Source organism: Brachionichthys hirsutus, chromosome 14 (genome assembly GCF_040956055.1).
Source record: "Brachionichthys hirsutus isolate HB-005 chromosome 14, CSIRO-AGI_Bhir_v1, whole genome shotgun sequence".
Taxonomy (NCBI): Eukaryota; Metazoa; Chordata; class Actinopteri; order Lophiiformes; family Brachionichthyidae; genus Brachionichthys; species Brachionichthys hirsutus.
Window position 1 is genome coordinate 9,266,241 of NC_090910.1, and position 18,294 is coordinate 9,284,534.

Here is an 18,294-nt window from a genome sequence, read left to right on the forward strand (position 1 = left end):
ACAGGAACGGGTTCAAAACCAGAAATCCATTTGTCAAGCTTCTCTTTATTGCTTTTCATGACTGCCGAGGGTGGAGTCAGCTACCAGGGCTCTCAGAGAAGCCCCCCCCCCCCCCCCCCCCGACACAACTGCCGTCCTCTGGATCGAGTTCATATGCGCTTAATTCATGTCTTTCATACGAGACACTCCATGAGAATAAAATTCATAATATGAATTTCATATAGTTTGTTAGCAAATTAACTGAGTGGGTTTCAGAATATATAAAAAAAAATAAGTGCAGGTCAGGAGCGAGTTCTGTCTCCAAGACAACATTTTGGCTCTCTTTATTCTCTTCTTTTCATTTACTGGACTGCCAGATGGTGAGATTGCGAACACATAAACAGCTCTACTGGGGAACATCTGGAGGGAAAGGTGCCGTCACACTGTACTGCTCTTATTATTATAGGTTCTTTTTATTATATATAGCCTCTTTGGAATAGGCAAATCTGCATCAAAGGTCCAATTATTTCCTTTTCTGATCTGCAGCTTCTTCTCATTCTCCATTTACCATTCAGAAAAAATTTTAACAAATAATAAAGATTGCTATAATCTTGGAACCTGAAAATCAAGTGAGTGATTGGAGTAGCGGGATTTAGACTTCTATCGCCGCAGAGGGCTTTTTCTTTTCTTCTGCATGAAAACCAAAGCTCTACCCCCCCCGCGTCTCGTCTACATGCTGCGGCTCGGCCTTCTTCACTGCCTGGCAGCAGGAGACTCGAGCTATTTCTGCCTGCCCTACAGCCATGTTACAGAAGGGGGGGGGGGGGGGGGGGGCGGCAGTTCCATGGCACAGCAAAACTAAGATCCTAGAGAAACGAAAAACGTCATGAAACAGTTCTGACAGACTGAGTGGGCTGTGGGATTGCTGCTCCTGGATGTTCTGGTTTTGCATGAGCCCGGGTCCAAAGCCTTTTATCACCTTCCACACCTCCTAGGACGACAGTCCACCCTGAGAGAGGAGGTTACCTCTATCCCCCCCTCTCTATCCTGGATCTAACCAGTCTCTTAGACTCTCTCTTCTTTCACACCGGAGCAAAGTCAGGTAAAATCCAGAGCTTTAAGCGAATCTGCTTTGATGTGTGATTCTTACATTTCCTGATGCAAGACCTCCAACACCTTCCAGCCCCAGTGCACAAAGGGTAGCCAATGACATCATGTACAAGAGCCAGGATCGCTAGGGTCCAGAGATTAAGAGTACACGATCGAGTCTTTCAGTGCGTCAGGCTAACGCCGACTCCATTCATTACCTGGCCGCCGCTGAAGAGGAAGCGGCAGCTAGCTGTGTGAGGTATTCGCGCAGTTCCTTGGCCGCCTGGAAGCGGCCAAAGTGCTTTTTGGGTTTGGTGCACTCGTCTAAAAGGGCCTCAAGTTGTCCATCTTTGGCTATGTGTGCAGGGGGGTCATGGAGGAGGCCTCCAGTGGTGCCCCGCCACGTAGCATACCGTGACAGCAGGTTCTGGCACACGGCGTAAAAGTTGTGATCCACGGTGACCCTGGAACAAAGGGAGTCCTTCGAGAACGACAGGCAAGCCTCCCTGTCGCACTCCTCGAAGCGGCTCTCGTACCACACGTCGTAGTTTTCGGGCTTGTCTGTGGGCAGACAGAAATCATTTTTAGAAACAAACCGATCAGGAATGAGTAAAAAGCTTTAATGTCGAGACCGTGCACACTTTGTCTCATCAAAACCAAACAGGAAATATTCTAGAGCAACGTGCATCTAAAAGGGGTTTCGCATAGAGCTTCAAGCTTACATTCTAGATTGCTTCTCTTCAGGGCTTCTTCACAAGTTTACAGTGTAACCGAACTGAGCGTGTTTGATGGCTATTCTTAAAATTGTATAAATGTATTACCACAAGCGCAATGAAACCACTTGGGAGCCAACTGGGCGGACGAGCCATGTTTTATACCCCTGGGGGGGGGGGGGGGGGGGGGGCTAAGAGGAAATTATTTTTCCAAACAAAAGGATCAGCTACCGTTTGATTTGACAGAAATGAACCACTTTCTTTTATTTAATAAACACAAAGTTCTTTCTACAGCTCAATTCACGTCGCTTTTTCTCTTTAGATAACTGTGCTAGCAGAAGCAAGAGACAGAAAAATAACCCGGAATAATGATCGGTTGGTGCATTAAAAAAAAAAAAGAACAGATCAATAACACTGTTGGGAGGGGGCGGGCCGGGGGATGCAAACACATAATCAGCATCGGTGTTGTAATGCACTACTCCTCTGGCTCATCAGTACAACTCAATCAAACACCCAGCGCTGCCCAGTTAGCAAGGGGGCCCCCTGAGAAGGAGGGGGCACATCAACCTCAATCAGTACTGGTGATGAAGATGGATCTGCCCGTGTGCGCCTACAGCAAACGCACACATACATGCACACTGATGTGAGCGCGGTGGCGGCGGATTGAGGTGAAAGCAATTAAGGTTTCAGAGCCGGCCATGCACGACACCCGAGCGCTGATTGACAGATGGCGTCAGGAGAGCGTCCCGTTTGTCTTAGCCCCTCGCTAACGCACACATTATGCATGAAACTCCCCCCCAAAAAAGGAAAAAAGAAAGGGCAGGTCCATTCACCTCCACCAGAGTCTCTTCTGTTCAACTCCGAACATTACGAAAGCAGCACATTTCCGAAAGCACACCGAATCATTTCAAATTCAAATGAGTGTTAGAGCGGCGGCCGAAGGTTGGCTCCCGAGTCCCTCTCATCTCCTGTGTGTGTGTGTGTGCGTGTGTGTGTCCCGTTTCCTCCATCACAAGCAGCTCAGCTTGGACTTACATTCCCCTCACTCCCCTGCCATCCCGGGGAGACACCGGGCCAGAAGCGCTTGTTAACGTGGCCTTACTGGTGGCATCCAACAGTACAAGCAGGTTTTAACAATGCATGCCTGTGCCGAGTGCGATGTTCAATACGATGGGGGTGGGGCGCTTACAAATACGTGGGGGGTTGGGCGACTGATATCAATTGGTGCAAAAATAATGTAATGTTTGTTTTTATATATAAGTCATGTTATGCATGAACAGAATCGGAATAAAGCTCTGGAGTGCACAGTCGCAAATCTCAGGATGCATTTCACACATTTTACAAATATTATTACGTGCATGAAATTAAGTTACACAACTCTCCACTCACTTTTGTAAATAGCTTTGTGACAGAAATAGCTCCATACAGAGAGCGAGTGAGAGAGCGGGTGTGTGTATGAATGTTTTAAGTGTATTGCAGTTGTGCGAGCGAGTGAAATGTCTGTTCGTGCACTTTTTTCCAGAAGCCACTAGGGATGAAACAACCCTCAAACGCTACCGTGATGATGAGGACTGGCTTCTTTCGCACCACTGGACTTTGCAAACACGCACACACTTGAACAAAGTGTGTTTTAATTGACACCTCAACATGGTCCACCCCTAACAAGACGATGGGAGTGTGTGTCTTTGTATTGCAAATGATTTGGCCTCCGTTTTACACAGATGAGATTCACGGCATGCAAAATAACTCTCTTTCAAACTCGGGCTCCGGCTGCGTCGATTGGACCGCATGCTTGCGGAACCGTGGGAGGGTAACGTGCCTATTTCCTACTGCTGGCCGACATGTGGCCGTGGCCTCGGAATTCTCATTACTGCAGTTTTGAGCCTGGCATACACACTCCAGCACGATCGCACAGGAAGTGGAGGTGAAGAACTGCTGGATATGATGGAATACATTGACCTGTGCATCTGTTTGAGGTTTGTCTGGCATCAGATCATGTGATTTGGCAGCGCGGCCCTTTATCTCAGGACAAATTCCTCTTCCACAGCACAGAGTGGCAACAGTTTAATAGGTTTCCTGTAGGAAGGAAGGAATCCGAGTCCCCGACTGGGTGGTCGTCTTTCTATTTTTACTATTCTATAGGTAGGCAGACAGTGGCAAGGCCCCCACCCCACAGAAGGTGTAATGTAGAACTCGGTTCTTATTATGCAGTTTATTCTGCCTTGTTATCCAATAGACGTCTGCTTTGATGGGATGAACGCGTCAGAGGCTTCAAGCAGATTTGCCCAGCGCCATCCATCCCTCGTGACTTTCTGATAAACCTTTGTCGCCGTCGCGTACGTTACAGTCGGCGGTTATAATCACAGGGTACATGTAATAACGGACGCTGCCACTTACTCTGCTTGATCAGTCTTTTGTCTGCCACGAGAACATTCTCTGCATCAACAACAATGACCTTTCCATCACGTGGGCCGACCGCGAAGTTATCAAAGCTGACATCAAGCAGGTAGAGGGCGAACTCAAAGTCGTTGTTAGTAAGCTGCTCGGCGATGTCCATCAGCTGCCGTGCCAAGTCCACCCTCTTCTCCCAGGGCGCGTTGTAGAAGCTCCACAGCTCCTCGCCCACGTAGTTGACAGCTACGACGCGCCCACAAGCTCCCAGGTACTTGGCAAAAGGCCAGCCTTCGTCCGATGGAAAACTCTGGGAAGGAGAAAAAGGAGAAGAGAAAACGCTGAGGCAAAGTAGGCTGAAAGGAAGACAAATAGATCCATTGGATCCCAAAAAGCCTCGGCCAAACCCATTAATCACAAGAACCTCCACACTGTCAGAAATGTTTGCTTAACTTAGATATTTTTTAACAGCAAATCAGTTTCTTATAAATAAAAAAGAGCCAAAACAGAAAGTTCCTCTGAGCACGCGTTGATAGATACTTCTAAGCTCAAGAAAAACAGCGCCAGCGCGGTGTATAATGGATTCAATTTAATAAAGGAGAAGAGCCAGTTTGTGTTCAAGCCCTACAGCTACAAGCTGCTGTACGCTGCGTTCGGAGAACCGATAGGAGGTGATTTGTGGCAGCACCATTCAGCCTTATGTGTTTGTGAGGCAGCAGTGGGACGATTCAGGCTGCTGCATGATGCAGGCTGACTTGAGCTAATGTTGTTTGGACGCATAGACGCCTCGTATCCCTTGTAAAAACTGATTAATAATGCTGCAGTAACACCTCGAGCATGAAGTGGAATTACTGCCGCTGCACATTATCCCCGTCTTTTTGAAGATTTACTCGACATTATTTGAGGTCTGATAAAAAAAAACGCACATGGATATCTGGTGTCACTCAGTCAACAGGCAAACACAGACACAAACAGACAACTCAAATGAGCGTGAAGCAGCCGCGTCTGGTGGATGCGTCAGGCCGCTAACAGACTAAATCTGCCATCTCTCACTATGAGCTCTGTGTCTAACACTCCCCTTCATCCTCTTCTTTTCTCCCGGTCTTCTTCATTGCCACAGACAACCACAAAGACGTGGCCAAATGAGAGGAACCGCCAATATTTGGCAGCCCAAATTAATTTCAGTGAAAGTGATAAACTCCTATGCTTTATAATAAAAGCCCTCTGATACTGGCTTGGGTCTTTTACAGTTAACACCCAGCCCACACTTCCAATTCAACCACTCTTTTGTCGGCTCCTAGACAGACAGAGGCTAAGGAATGGTCATGGTCACCATGCCTTTCTGAAATTGAACCTCATGCAGCTATAGCACCATGTCACGGCAGGTAAGGTGTCAACGACTAGCGATAACTCGACACTTCACCAGCTTCCAATTTATGTCACGAAGAGGAGTTTAAAATATGTATGGCTGCCCTAACTCGCATTCAACTTTAATGAAATGGGAATTATTTAAAAGTAGCCCCACCGGCCACACAGCTGCCGGATCTCAAAGACAACAGCTGGATCCCCGCCACAAAGCCACTGTGGGAATGGGTGGCGTGGGGGGGGGGTGACCGAGACACCATGGCTTTGGTGAACGGATGACTACGCAGCAATTTCCCACTGAGCCGCTAGTCATCTCTACTAATAGACACAGATATGAAGGTAGAATCTGCAGTCTGAGACAATGTTGGAATTGGGAGCGTTCTGGTCTTTGTCTGTTCAGAAATCATGTTTGAACAGCCTTTTGCTGCAGACAGGTAAAATACATCTGCATAAACAAAATACCAACACAAATCTTGAAACACACTCTTGAAAGCAACCAAAGGAATAGAGCTTTATATTAGTTTACATAAACACTAACATTTCTATGCAAACAAACTGTTGTATTTTATTACCAAGTCCATTCACGGATCTCTGGTTGCTAATCAGAGTTGTAGTCTTTTCTTTGAAAACACTGGATGCCTTTGACACAACATCGGGGCCTAGGTCTAGGTCGTTATTTTAAAAAAGAATGAATTCTCAATTAACTTACCTGGTTAGATGATGATGAATATATTTATTAGATAGAATGTTAGAGTACAAGTACAGTCACACAGTAGCATGTATTACAGTACAAATAACGTCAAACATCCTGTCTAAGAGGAGCATTTCAAAAAAGCCCTTGCGGGCTTGTTTCCGTTGAAAGTCCTTCGTACATAAATCATCCACAAAAAACAATACAAATAAAAATAAATCCAATATTAAATTACGCAATTGATGCAACGTAACATTAGAAAGACAAAAATAAAATGTTATTACACCGCCAGTGCAAACTAACAATTAATCTAAAATAAATTACACCACTGATGCGAAATGACAATAAATAACTTACATAAATTACAATAAATGACAATAAATAACTTACATAAATTACAATAAATTACTAATACTACTAAATAAAAGGTCAAATACATTAGCATTGTTGTTTCTTTATTAGCCATTTATTTGTGTATATCCTACACACTATGCAACTATTGTTCCCATCGGTGTTAAGAACAATACCCCACAAAAGAGGGGAGGACAATGATAAGTTGCATGAAATGCAGTCTTGGCAGAGCTGATTTCCCTTAGGTGACCCAATCAATTGTGGGCCAGACAAAAGTCTGTCAAGGTAGCACTACTGGCTTCCAGCAGCCTGTCTGACTGACTGACTGCGCCTGTCAGACTTAGCAATGACTCACCCCAACTTCCCCCCAATTCTTAGCCTAATAACCTACCTCTACATTCTGTGACAGAGCAAACCTGTCAGGAAAAGGAACCTGATAAAGAAGGCACATCAGAAAAAGTGAACATTTTTAAATAGTCGATTAGAAACAAAAACAAAAGAAAAATCTAATCTAGCCATATTGCTTCTTGAAGTCAGCACAGGAAGATGAAGTTGAAGGTGGATCAGTAGGTGGAACACCCTTTATAGGCTTACTTCTCTTGACCCAAATTCAATCATCAGATTGCTTCATGTTCGTCAGGTCCCAGCTTGAAATGGACCAAAAGTAGAGTGGCGGCAGATTTGGGGGGGGGGGGGGGGCTGAATGGAATGGGGTGCCGGATGAATGCCCTTAGGCTACTTTCAGACGCTATCGTCTGTCTGTTTTCAATAGAGATGTCTTTCATTCTTTGCGCTCTTTGGCCTTGAAGACTCATACGTAGGTGCCATCTTTACAAGCTTCCTATTCAAATTTCATATGAAATAAGTTTAACAGAGAGAACTTTTGAACAGGGTAGATAAGAGGGCAGACACGTGGAGATTCACCAAATTCAGAGGTTGATAATAAATACCCAATGTCTCCCACCAATCATTCCCCCTTAGCACTCTTTAAACGGCTACTCTGCAGAAGTCATTAAAGTCTGCAATGAGGCGTTTAGGGGTGTGTGGGTGAAATAAATTGGAAAGCCCAGCCTAATGTTACATCCACTGAACTATCTCTAGCAGAAGGTTGAGGTGTTGAATGTGTGTGCACTGCACAGGTAGTGAATTTTACCAGTAACCTCCCAATGATGTTACTGCTATTGAAAAACTGCTGCTGAGGGTACAGAACTGCCAATGACGCATCCCAGCAGCTTCTACTGCTTTTAAGGTCTAATCACTTCTAGTTCCTGTCATTTGATAAAAAACCTTTTATGTCCAGCTAAGCAAAACCTTTAACTTAGAAGTCTGTGCCAAATGCTGCTCTAATTTTAAACTTCTTTGCTAGAATTCCTTTCAGTCTTATCGAAATAATGAGCTTGGAGTTTTAGACTGAAAGCAAAGAGGTGCAACAAGACCAAAACAGAATAATCTGATTAAAGATGACCTCTATGACCAGATCTGACTGTGAAAGTCGTATGTCCTTCAGTAGTATTGACTGACGGAGTGGGGTGTTTTTCCAATCCCCTCCCCAACAGACACAGTCATCCTCTTGGGGGGAATACTGAGTGGGCTGAAATGAAACAGAGCCACAGACAATCAGAATCAGAACAGGAACGCACACCTGCGTCCTGACATCTGCTGAAAAAGGCCTGCCCCTCCACAAGACCACCGGGGGTGGGGGGGCTCTTCAAGCGGGCCTCTTCATGCGCAATTGTTTGTGTGCAAGCATGTTTGTGTTTGTGCAAAAGTGTAATTAAGTGCATATATGAATTGGAACATGCAATGTGACCAGGACTGATAACGTCCCATATTCATGGTCAGAGTAAACAAGAGTGGATCCCAAGATATTGCTTTGGCTGGCCTGCAAAGTACCCCGGTAAATCAAATGCAGAGGGGCAAATACAGAATACTGTGTTTATGCAAGATTTTAAGGAACTGGCTGCCACCATCCTGACACCACAGCTTCTTATAGCAAAAAGGAAATTAGCGTGTGCAACTTCTTCATTTCTTCATGCCATACGCAGGGAGTGGTGTGAATTCTCAACATTTTCTGTCTTCGACAAAACTCCGCATGCATTACAGCAAACATGTCGGGACAGGAATGATCAGGAGTCCAGGGATCAGAAGGTAAAGTTGAAAAAGCATGGGGGGGGGCTGCATGTTTCATGATGCTACAAGATAAAATTGAGTTCATTTGTCAAAAACAGCCAATAAGGAGTCACATCTCCTCTGCAGGATTTGGGCTGCCAAGCTGAATTTGGGGAAAAAGGCACCATCACTTTTCCTCCTGTTTACCTTGTGTGACAGATATGTGTGTCTGGGAAGTTTAAAATCCAGTTGGTTGTCCACAGCAAGAGCACAGATCCCACAGGGAAGCCTGCATCAACTCCTTATCCCAGCAAACATGCTGCTATCCCTTTATTATTTCTTTTTTCCGAGTCTCGCTGCTTCTCCTACTAACAACCCCTCCTCCGCTTCCCTTTGTTGCACCCCACCCCCAAAACCAGCAATCCGGGGTGGGGATGCTATCTGTTACCAACATGGAAGCTGGGAATAGTTTAGTAAGAGCACCAGGCTGTGGAGAGAGAGTATGTCTGACAAGGAGAGAAAAACCGTCCTGCATACGTGTCTGAATTTAGAAGAGTCCCAGCTTCTTTCATTTCCAGACATGTGCAAAGTCGTTGCACGTAGAGCTGGCAGGAATGATACCAAACTGGAAAATTGTGAACAAGACCGCAACTAGACAGACTTGCTGAACGTGTGAGAGCAGTGGTAGCCCAGATGAGACAATAGGAGTTCAGGTTGACGGACAGGGCAAGGCACACGTAGGCTTCTTGGGGTAGAGGGAAAGAGTGTGGGCATGATTCAGCAGCAGCCAAGTCGTGATATTGAAATTAGTTGGTTAGCAAGGAGTTCCGCGGGCCTGTGCTTTGTACATGGAAATGAGAGCAGGATGAGAAATGGGAGCACAGGAACGCCGCAGCCCAGGGTTGCTAATATACACTTTGCCACGAGCTGATACCTGAAACCGTTTGCTGACTGAACCTGAGCTGCAGAGCGCGCTCATAAATTACCACCAATGAAAACTGGGTAATGTTCAAGTACCAAGTCACAGGCCATGGTGTTGACTCAATCTAGGCGGCACTGTCGCCCACATAGCTCGGGAGAGGCCAAAGTGAAGCTTGGCTGGAGACCTGAGGGCTGTGGGTTTGAGGCCCGCATCGAGGGTTGCGCATTTCAAAGAAGGCGGCAATTATATTGGGAGCAGCTGGTTGGTGTTAGTATGCACCCTGGTCTGCACTCTATGTTCTATGCAAAAGGAGCACAAGGACAAGGAACACTCTCCCCTTCAAGGCACATGAAGTTTCTCACATGCAAGAAAAGACCATAAGAAAAGATGGCAGCATACAACCATTTCTAGTTGTTTTACAAATTGAGAAATGCTCTAGGCCTGGACGATGCTTCATTATGCCCCTGACCCCTCATATTTAGTCTGACAGGAAGTAGATGCCTGACACTTTAATGCAGTGGACTTCATTAGTGCAGTAAGCTGATGGGCTAAAAAGCATTTTCATGCTCTAACACGAGGCCCTACACTTTCAAGGGGACACGGCGCGGTTAAAAGACGCTCTTCACTGATTCATTTTGGCCGTGTTAAGGAGCCCTGGGGGGGGGGGGGAGCGTTGTGGGGCTGTACAACTCTGCAGTGTTACAGATGGCTTCTTCAGGAGTCTTGCATAAGTCAGCTGGGGGTGCAGGATGTAACAATAGGAAGCTGGGGATTGAAGGAATCGAAAATGGTGAGATTTATTTTTTTGGGGGGGTGGGGGTTAGCCACAGGCATTTACCTAACCAAACACAGCTGTCATGCATGTGTGTGTATTGTTTGAAGAAAGGGAAAATGAGAGAAAGTATTATGGTGACAAGCAGTCTGACTCATTCAAATTTAGGGGGGGGGGGGGGGGGAGCACAATGCTCTGGCTTGTACAACACACACTCTTACACACTCCTCTCCTCTTTCTCCCCTTTGCACCAGGGCCTCCATCCAGAAAAAGGCAGACAAAAGAGGGGAGTCAGGCCCAGATAACTCCCCGTCTTATCCTAACAGGATTCAGCCTGTACACAAAGGCCTGTAGGAATAATGAAAGGGGGTTTGGGATCGCTGGAAACGGGGTTAAGAAACATACACAACCTCCTCTCTTATGTGCAGAGTGCGTTCCAATCCCCCCCAGACTCAAAAAAACAAAAAAGGTTCTAATCACAGAGCAGCAACTTAAATACTATTTATCGGTGGACCTCAGCCACTGAGCTGGCATTAGAGACAGAAGCCTTTCACGTGCACGCAGTGCCTGTGATTAGATGAAAATAAATAACACAGTTTTTCCCCTGCAGAGGCAAAATAAGGGTTCAAATTCTGTTCATCATTTGCCAAAACATGACCATGTTGGCCACAGAGGGTTTCATTTAAAATACATTATAGCAGAAATACTGTAGTAACTCCGTTTATACTGCTTTTCGTTTCCTTCTTGCTTGGCTAAAGGGACATATAAAGTTACCCTTGTCTGCCTGTACGTACATAACATATGATCTGTACACATTTACTAACTATTTGTGCTAGTTTGCAAGCGGTTTTATTTTTATTTGACCTCCGAAGTTGCCCGACACGGTCATAACGGAGCAGATTTATTGCAATAAAGCAGAACGTCAGTACTTTTCCTTTGTGCACTTTAGTTATAAAGTCATCCGACTATAGCTGCTGTTGGCAGGTTGTACGGCCTTTTATGACCAGTTATTATCTACCGGTAATCTAAAATAAGTTATGGTTCAAAAGGTCATAATGGAGCTGGTGCTTTGCATCTGGAAAACTATACTGAAATTAGATGATTTGCTTCATCTTCGGTTCCGTGTGTGTGGGATGTGTTCTAATACATGCAGCATCTCATTAAATCAACAGCATACCAAAGAGGCATTCCCATATAAACAGAAAGAAATCAAACAAGCTGCCAACGCATTTGCTCACAGTGCCGTGCATGTTTATTTCAACATTTGCGTTAAAACGCTGCTGTCAAAAATCTCCAAAAGGAAGCGGAGATAAGGTCAACCATCTCGTCTCGTTTCTCTGTCTCCCCTCCAAATTAGTCTCGGAGTCAGACTTCCGAGCTTTGGCAAAAAATAAATAAAAGAGGCTCAAGCCGTCGGATGAATTGTGCCTGTTTTGTATGAAGACAGGGAGTCAAATGAGAAGGTGGATCTATGAGAGTCTGGAGAAGCTGAGGAGGTTAGCCCCAAAGGTCCATCAAGTTTTGCCGTGCCATGAAACAGATGACGCCACGAAAGGTGCGTCCTTGGATTTCTCCTTGGAAATCCTTGGATCCAAGGATTTCTCTTTTTGGACGTCGACTTTTTCTCTTCCCAAAAAAAATGTGAGGCAAATTGTCTTCCTTGTGACAGAAGAGTAGGGAATGTGTGTGTGTGTGTGTGTGCGTGCACTGGTCCTGCAGAGCACAAAGAAAAAGCACTGTCGGCCAGACCCAAAACAACACTGCAGATTGTTTCCCACTGACAAAGAAGGTCTAGTTTCTCATAATGAAATGGGGCCAATTTACAGCCCATGGCTTCAAAAGAATGGAAACGCAAGACATTCTAAAAAAAAACAAAAAAACATCGCAACTCAGTTGTTGGCATCCAACTGTATAAAGCCAGATGGGATAGAAGAAAAACTAAAACCACAAGACGAGAGGAAATAGTCTAGTTTAAAGACAGCAAACTTGAATTGTACACCGATTATTTCTGGCTTCGCCAATTTACCGAAGAGTGTCTTTAATAACAACCTGGGAAAAAAAACACACACAAAAAGTAATTGTGAAGCCCTGAAGAAAATGCAAGACTGATGAAAAGTCAAAGATCAGGTTTCATTAAATAACTGGTCATAAACTCTTCCACAGTCCTCCACCTTTTGTTGAAACGCATCACCGCGCTGTAGCACTAACCTCTGGCGAATAAAGGAGACCTGTTCCCGTTCAATCTTTACAGACCCCATTAATTCTTTATGGTCTACTGCTGCCCAACCTTGTGTGTAGGAAACTCTTTGCAAATTTTCTCCTTATCTTTTTTTTTTTTAGTTCAGGGATGCTGATGAACACTCGAGGCACTCGGGATCTGTGCAGTCTCTTTGTATATTCCCTCCCCACACACACACAGTCCATGCCCACCATCTGTTACTGCTGGCGAGGGGGCATACACAGACCCCTACCGTCCTTTGTAATGCCTGCGGGTCGCAAGTTCAGGACGAGATGAACAATTCATGATTCTCTGTAAACATGGAAAGACTACACAGAGAAGGGAGTGGAGAGAGCTGTGGGCAATATATGATGCATTAAGTGTGTGATGCCTATAGCTGGCAGCGAGATAAGCACGGAGGAGGGGTATTCACGTAGCATCGGAACTGAGGCGTAATGACATTGAACACACTGGCAGAATTATCTAGAGTTTGTGGAGCGGACAGGAAACCGTAGAATGGCACAGACAGAAAAACAGAAATAGGAAAAAAGAAAAAGGAAGTAAGTTCTGGAGGAGGGGGCAACCACACACGGCTAATCAAATTTTATAGACTGACCACCCTGAAGGGTTTATCTCGCCTTTTGTCCTCGGAAAAGCCTCGGAGGTATGTAGGCCTGCAATGTGCATCAGAGGTGGTTTGGAGGTCATGTCTTTACAGGTCACAACCCATTGTTGTTTTGTTCCGTTTAGACCCACGGTCAATAGTGGATGCAGATTGAAATTGATTGACTGCTTGTAAATCAGTGGCATAACAGGATGTGGAGTGGCTTTAGAACTTATACAGTGACAGAAAAGAAACCGGTTAGAATTGTTGCCCCTACCTCAGGACCTGTTGGATAAAGCCAAGAAAAGTCAAAGGGCCCGAGCGAACGAAGCTCACAAATCAACGTGGACTAAAGCAGTTCCATAAAGATCCATTTAAAGCCCCCATACCCAGACTAATTCAAGACAGGTTCACGCAGTTAAGTGTGTGCACACTATTCTCAAGCAGCCCAAGCGATTGAACAACTGTGCAAACAGCGGCAATAAAAGAGAAAGCAGCAATGTTGAGCCAGGAGGCAGTACCGACAATTACAAACATATTGGCAATTCAGAGGGGGAGCAAGCAAAAACGGTAATGTAGCCATCATAAAAACAACAACAACAAAAACAAAGAGGCAAAGATTGAATCATTTGAATCGGTAAAGAGCAACTAAACAGAAATGTAATATCTGTGTCTGGGTAGCGAAGCTCGCATCCCTTATCCCGAGTCCTCAGCATTGTCCTTTGCAATGTCTTTCATGTTCTCCGTTTCCTCTCATTCTGTAGTTATAAAAAGAACAAAGATGAAGTGCTCCCATTATAGGTCATAAACTTGGAGACTGGTAAATATACAAATACGTACGCAGATACCACTGAACAGCCATGAAGAGACACCTCCACATGATGTCTCCCACAAGTGAGAAGAGTCCAGTGGTCAGACGGATTTAAATTAAAAACAATCTGGACCATTTACAGAAGCAACCCTGAATAATTCAAAAATGCCCTACATAGTGTTAAATATGCAGAATTGCTGCCAGCCAAATCTCTCATCTTCTGAGAGGCCACAACTCTTAAATTCCTTTCCATTTAACTCCAAACCGCACTTGGAAAAAGTAAAATCATAAGAGCAGATTATTTCCTGAAAACACACAGTGTTAAAAATGTGTATAAAGTACCTGCAGTACGAGTGGCTCCGGGTTGAAGGCCAAGGTCATGAGCAGCTGCATTCTCTCCGTGTCCTTGAGGTTCTTCAGCAGGAAGCTGCCAGAGTCTTTGGTCTCGGCGTACCTGCGGACCACGCGGTCCAGCAGCCTCTGAGAGGGGCAGTGCACCAGGTCTGACCAGCCCTCCACCACATCTGGAGTGAGCAGACGAACATCGCCGTTGATCCTGGCAAATTCAGTCTTGTACATTGCCTGGATGAGGTCACACCGAGGCCTGCCCGTGGCCCTCTTGCAGATTTTCTGGTCTATATCAGCCAGCTCCTGGTTGGAGCCGAGCCGTTTGAGCACCACCCGACGGGTGCCCTCCCTGGGCTCGCCATACTGAGCAAAGTAAACGTTCTTGACGTTGAAAACGTCCAGGAATCGCAGGCGACCCCACGTCTCAAAGGATACCTGGCCGTTCATGAATTTACGGCACCAGCTGGTGCCGAAGCAGGCGGGACACTTGTTGAGGTTGATGAATCGCCGATCTGCGAGTTCGTTCTTCTGGAAGGAGGCAAACAGGTTGTGGGTGTTCATCAACAAGATGACAAACAACCCCACCACCAGCAAGAGCTTTAGACAGCGGTACAGACGGCCAAGTTTGAGAGGCAGGAAACTCAGCATGATGGGATGAGGGCGGCAGGAGGGATAGGAAGGAGGAGAGGTAATGAGATGCTTCGTCAGGAGAGCTGTCCTCAAAGCCTCTCCGTCATGATGACCCAGTCGTAGCCTCTAAAGCGGCAGGCAGGGGCGAGGTCGGCACGGCTGCCCTGTCCCGGTCTCTGGCAGAGGCAGGTGAATCATGGTCTCCCTTCTCGGGGTTTGTGAGGAACTCTGACTCAGCAGGCCTGCAATTAAGCAAAGAAAGGAAACAATCAGGGCATCAGGGCAGATAAAGCCGTCCTGATAACATGAATCAAAGCATGAAAAAGAGGAAAATAGTGTCAGTTATAAAATGTACAATATCCACTCCTTGTATAAATAAACTGAGCCACAAGCAAGATTCCTTTGAGGAGCTCCATCTGTACCCCCCCCCCCCCCCCCCGTGGTATCAATCACTTTTCCTCTGATGAACAGCAAAACAACTCATCTTCAAACCTTTAATGGTTAAAAACCTGGATTTGGAGAAATCATTGTGTCGTGCTGTGCGTACTTTACCCTTTAATCAGAGTTACTCTGCTCATTTTTATTTAGTTACTAAAAAAATAAAACACTCTTTGAAGTTGTTTCTTTAAAAAAAAAAAAGGCTGTTGTCACTAAAAGAATCGGTGAGAACCTGAATACCTCTTTTTAGGCGTTTCAACGTCAGCAAGAGAAAGAAATAGGAAGAAAGAAACAACAACCTGGACTCGCAGGAGGAGAGCACATCTCAGACAACCCCCCCCCCCCCCCCCCCAACAGTTTGCCGATGACAAACGCATGTTAGATCAGCTTGTGGGCATTAGCTCATACAAGTCTCTTCAAGGAAGACAGAGGCTCGGAGCCACGGAAATTAGCCACTCTCAATTAGAGTTCATTAGAACATGCCTATTAGGACAACTGAGTAAGAGGACATGGCCGACGAGCGGACGCACAAGAGCGATTAGTGCGCACATCGATGGCCAACTCGCATTTCGCTTTCAGATGGGAGCGGTGAAGATCCGGAGAGACAAGGGGGGGGGCTCGAGGCAACCGAGAGAGCAGCGGTTGTGAGACGAGCAGCCGCGATGTCAGATAAGGAGCCCGATACGTCGAGTCTTACCTCACACCTCCGTCTGAAGATACCTCCAGCAGATCCACCGACATCACGAATGTAAAAATAGATGACATCCAAACAGACAGCTGCACCACGTCACTTTTTTAATGAAGAGGAAAGTAGGATTTGTGCGTTCGCTCTCTTCTCACCGCAAATAAAATTAAAATAAAAAAAAACTAGCAATAGCGACTCACCCATGAGCGTGCCATAAAATAGCGATAATGACGGTGACAGAATTACATTATTAGTGCAACAGAATCAGTCATTTTATAATTAATGCTATAATTCTAACAGGATTTTCAAGAATTTCAGTCGTATGATACATTTACTAGAAATTTATTTCTGACTTCATGAATCCATTTAGGAAGCAGCTTTTTGGAAAAACTGTACAGAAAGAACATTTTCTTGCAGTTTGTCATTTGCCACACTAAATAAAGACACGGTCAGCGACGGCGATCTGCCTTGAACGACATGCATTTCGTGTAATGAAATGATAAAGCCCCTAATAATGAAAGATTAAATTAATCAAAAAAAATCTAAAAAAAAGGCAACTCAATCATTAAAATGTGTCAGGCCTAAAAATCATTACAATTCTGCCACATTGTGTTATATTAAATTTGGACAAGACAACATGTTGACAGAAGAAACCAGATTTATGAGTAACAATATTAATTTTAATTGGAGTCAAGGGGTCTTGTGTATCTAACCGGAATCAAGAAAAAGCAGATTATTTGAGGGGATGAATGTTTCAAAGTCTTGATTGAAGCGGCGTTTAGCATTTGACGATGGCAGTCACAGAATGCAAAGGGTGTAAAAGCTGACTAGTTATGACCTCAGGAAGACTGAGGCGTCGACGGTCATCTCTTCACCCCTCAGAGAACACGACAGGGACGGCGCAAGCCTCATCCAAGACCTGGATGCTGCTGAGCAATGAGATCCGCTGGATCTGGTGGCTAACACGGACAGGATGCATGGCTGCTTCCCCGTCTCCAGAGAAAGTGTTAAACCTAAATTACCTATGCAGCATTACCTGGATTATGTCAATGACCACTCTAATTGCTGGAGCAAGAGGAGAAGATACAATCAAGGTGTTCAAACGCTTAAAACGTTGACATCAGACGCACAAACGCACCAGTGATGGCTTATCCTTGATCCGCTACTTTTGTTTAACACAAAGCAGAGCGCGCATTAAAATGCTAGATTAGTGTTTTATAGCAGCAGCGTGTGAATGAGAAGTAAACGTTCAGCTTTATTGGAAAGACGGCATGGTCACTGACGAGGATATATTACCCCCCACTAGATTGCGTCTTGTGGATTTTTTTTTTTTTACACCTGCAACAATATTTATTCAACTTCTCACCGTCTACTGCCAGATGCGCCCCCCCCAAGACCAAGCAGTATTAACAAGATGGGGAGAAAGTTGCACATTCAGGGTGAATTCACTTAAAGCTCTAAATTACAGCCAGCTGCTTTGTGTTCTAAACAGATGTTACCCACTGGAATAAAAGATGCATTCAAAGCAGCGCTTTCTGTCGGACAAACGTCATCGTGCACACAGAAATACGTTTTAAATTAGCCCCATCTAACCCCACTCTGAACTTAGAGGCACAATACCGAGTGTAGGACCATGTTTATCCCGAGCATCAAATTACATCTCATCAGAGGTAGCCACTGTAACTGGAGGAGGAAACTTTCTGCACCGTTTGCCAAGTACTGCGCAGCGCGTTTCAAAGGATGCCCGACTCCTCGTGCATAAGAAATGAGACTCGCATTCAAAATGTTCCAAGTTTGGCAGATGTTAAGAGTTGTAAAATGGCTCATTACTTGGACAGAAAAGGCACAATATAAACGCAAGGAGATCCACGCTGGCTTAAAACAGAACGACAAAAGGGCGATACGGAGGAAGATGACATTACATCTCAATATTCTAACTTTTATTAAAACTTAGATTTGGACTGAATGAACAAGATAAGAACGAGGAAGTTGAAAAGGCTCTTTTTCTTTTTGGTCAAAAATGTCAAACTGATGCATAATCCAGGATCTAAACCGGTTCCTTTGCCGCTCCTGAGGCCGCCATCATGATACGATGACGTCAAGCTACGTATGAGCACGCTTGATTAATTCCACTGGAAAAGAAAAGAGAGAGCGCAAAGGAAGAGCGGTGGAAGACTG

At 45.2% G+C, this 18,294-nt stretch overlaps 1 protein-coding gene across 1 annotated transcript; it reads right to left on the reverse strand.

Moving 5' to 3' along the window:
- Nucleotides 1–1,282: 1,282 nt before the first annotated feature.
- dipk2ab (divergent protein kinase domain 2Ab) lies at nt 1,283–15,011 on the reverse strand. The gene is made up of 3 exons (XM_068748146.1): nt 14,358–15,011; nt 4,179–4,482; nt 1,283–1,629 (listed from the first exon to the last, which is right to left on the reverse strand). The coding sequence occupies exons 1-3, from the start codon at nt 15,009–15,011 to the stop codon at nt 1,283–1,285; spliced, it is 1,305 nt and encodes a 434-aa protein (XP_068604247.1).
- Nucleotides 15,012–18,294: the final 3,283 nt, after the last annotated feature.

Bases quoted from the DNA above. Each gene is read 5' to 3' on its own strand.
- dipk2ab (XM_068748146.1), bottom strand. From the start codon at position 15,011: ATGCTGAGTTTCCTGCCTCTCAAACTTGGCCGTCTGTACCGCTGTCTA. The intron at 4,483-14,357 runs GTACTTTATACA...TCTCCTTCCCAG, and splicing joins CGGAGCCACTCGTACTGCAG to AGTTTTCCATCGGACGAAGG. The intron at 1,630-4,178 runs GTAAGTGGCAGC...GTCTGCCCACAG, and splicing joins CAAAAGACTGATCAAGCAGA to ACAAGCCCGAAAACTACGAC.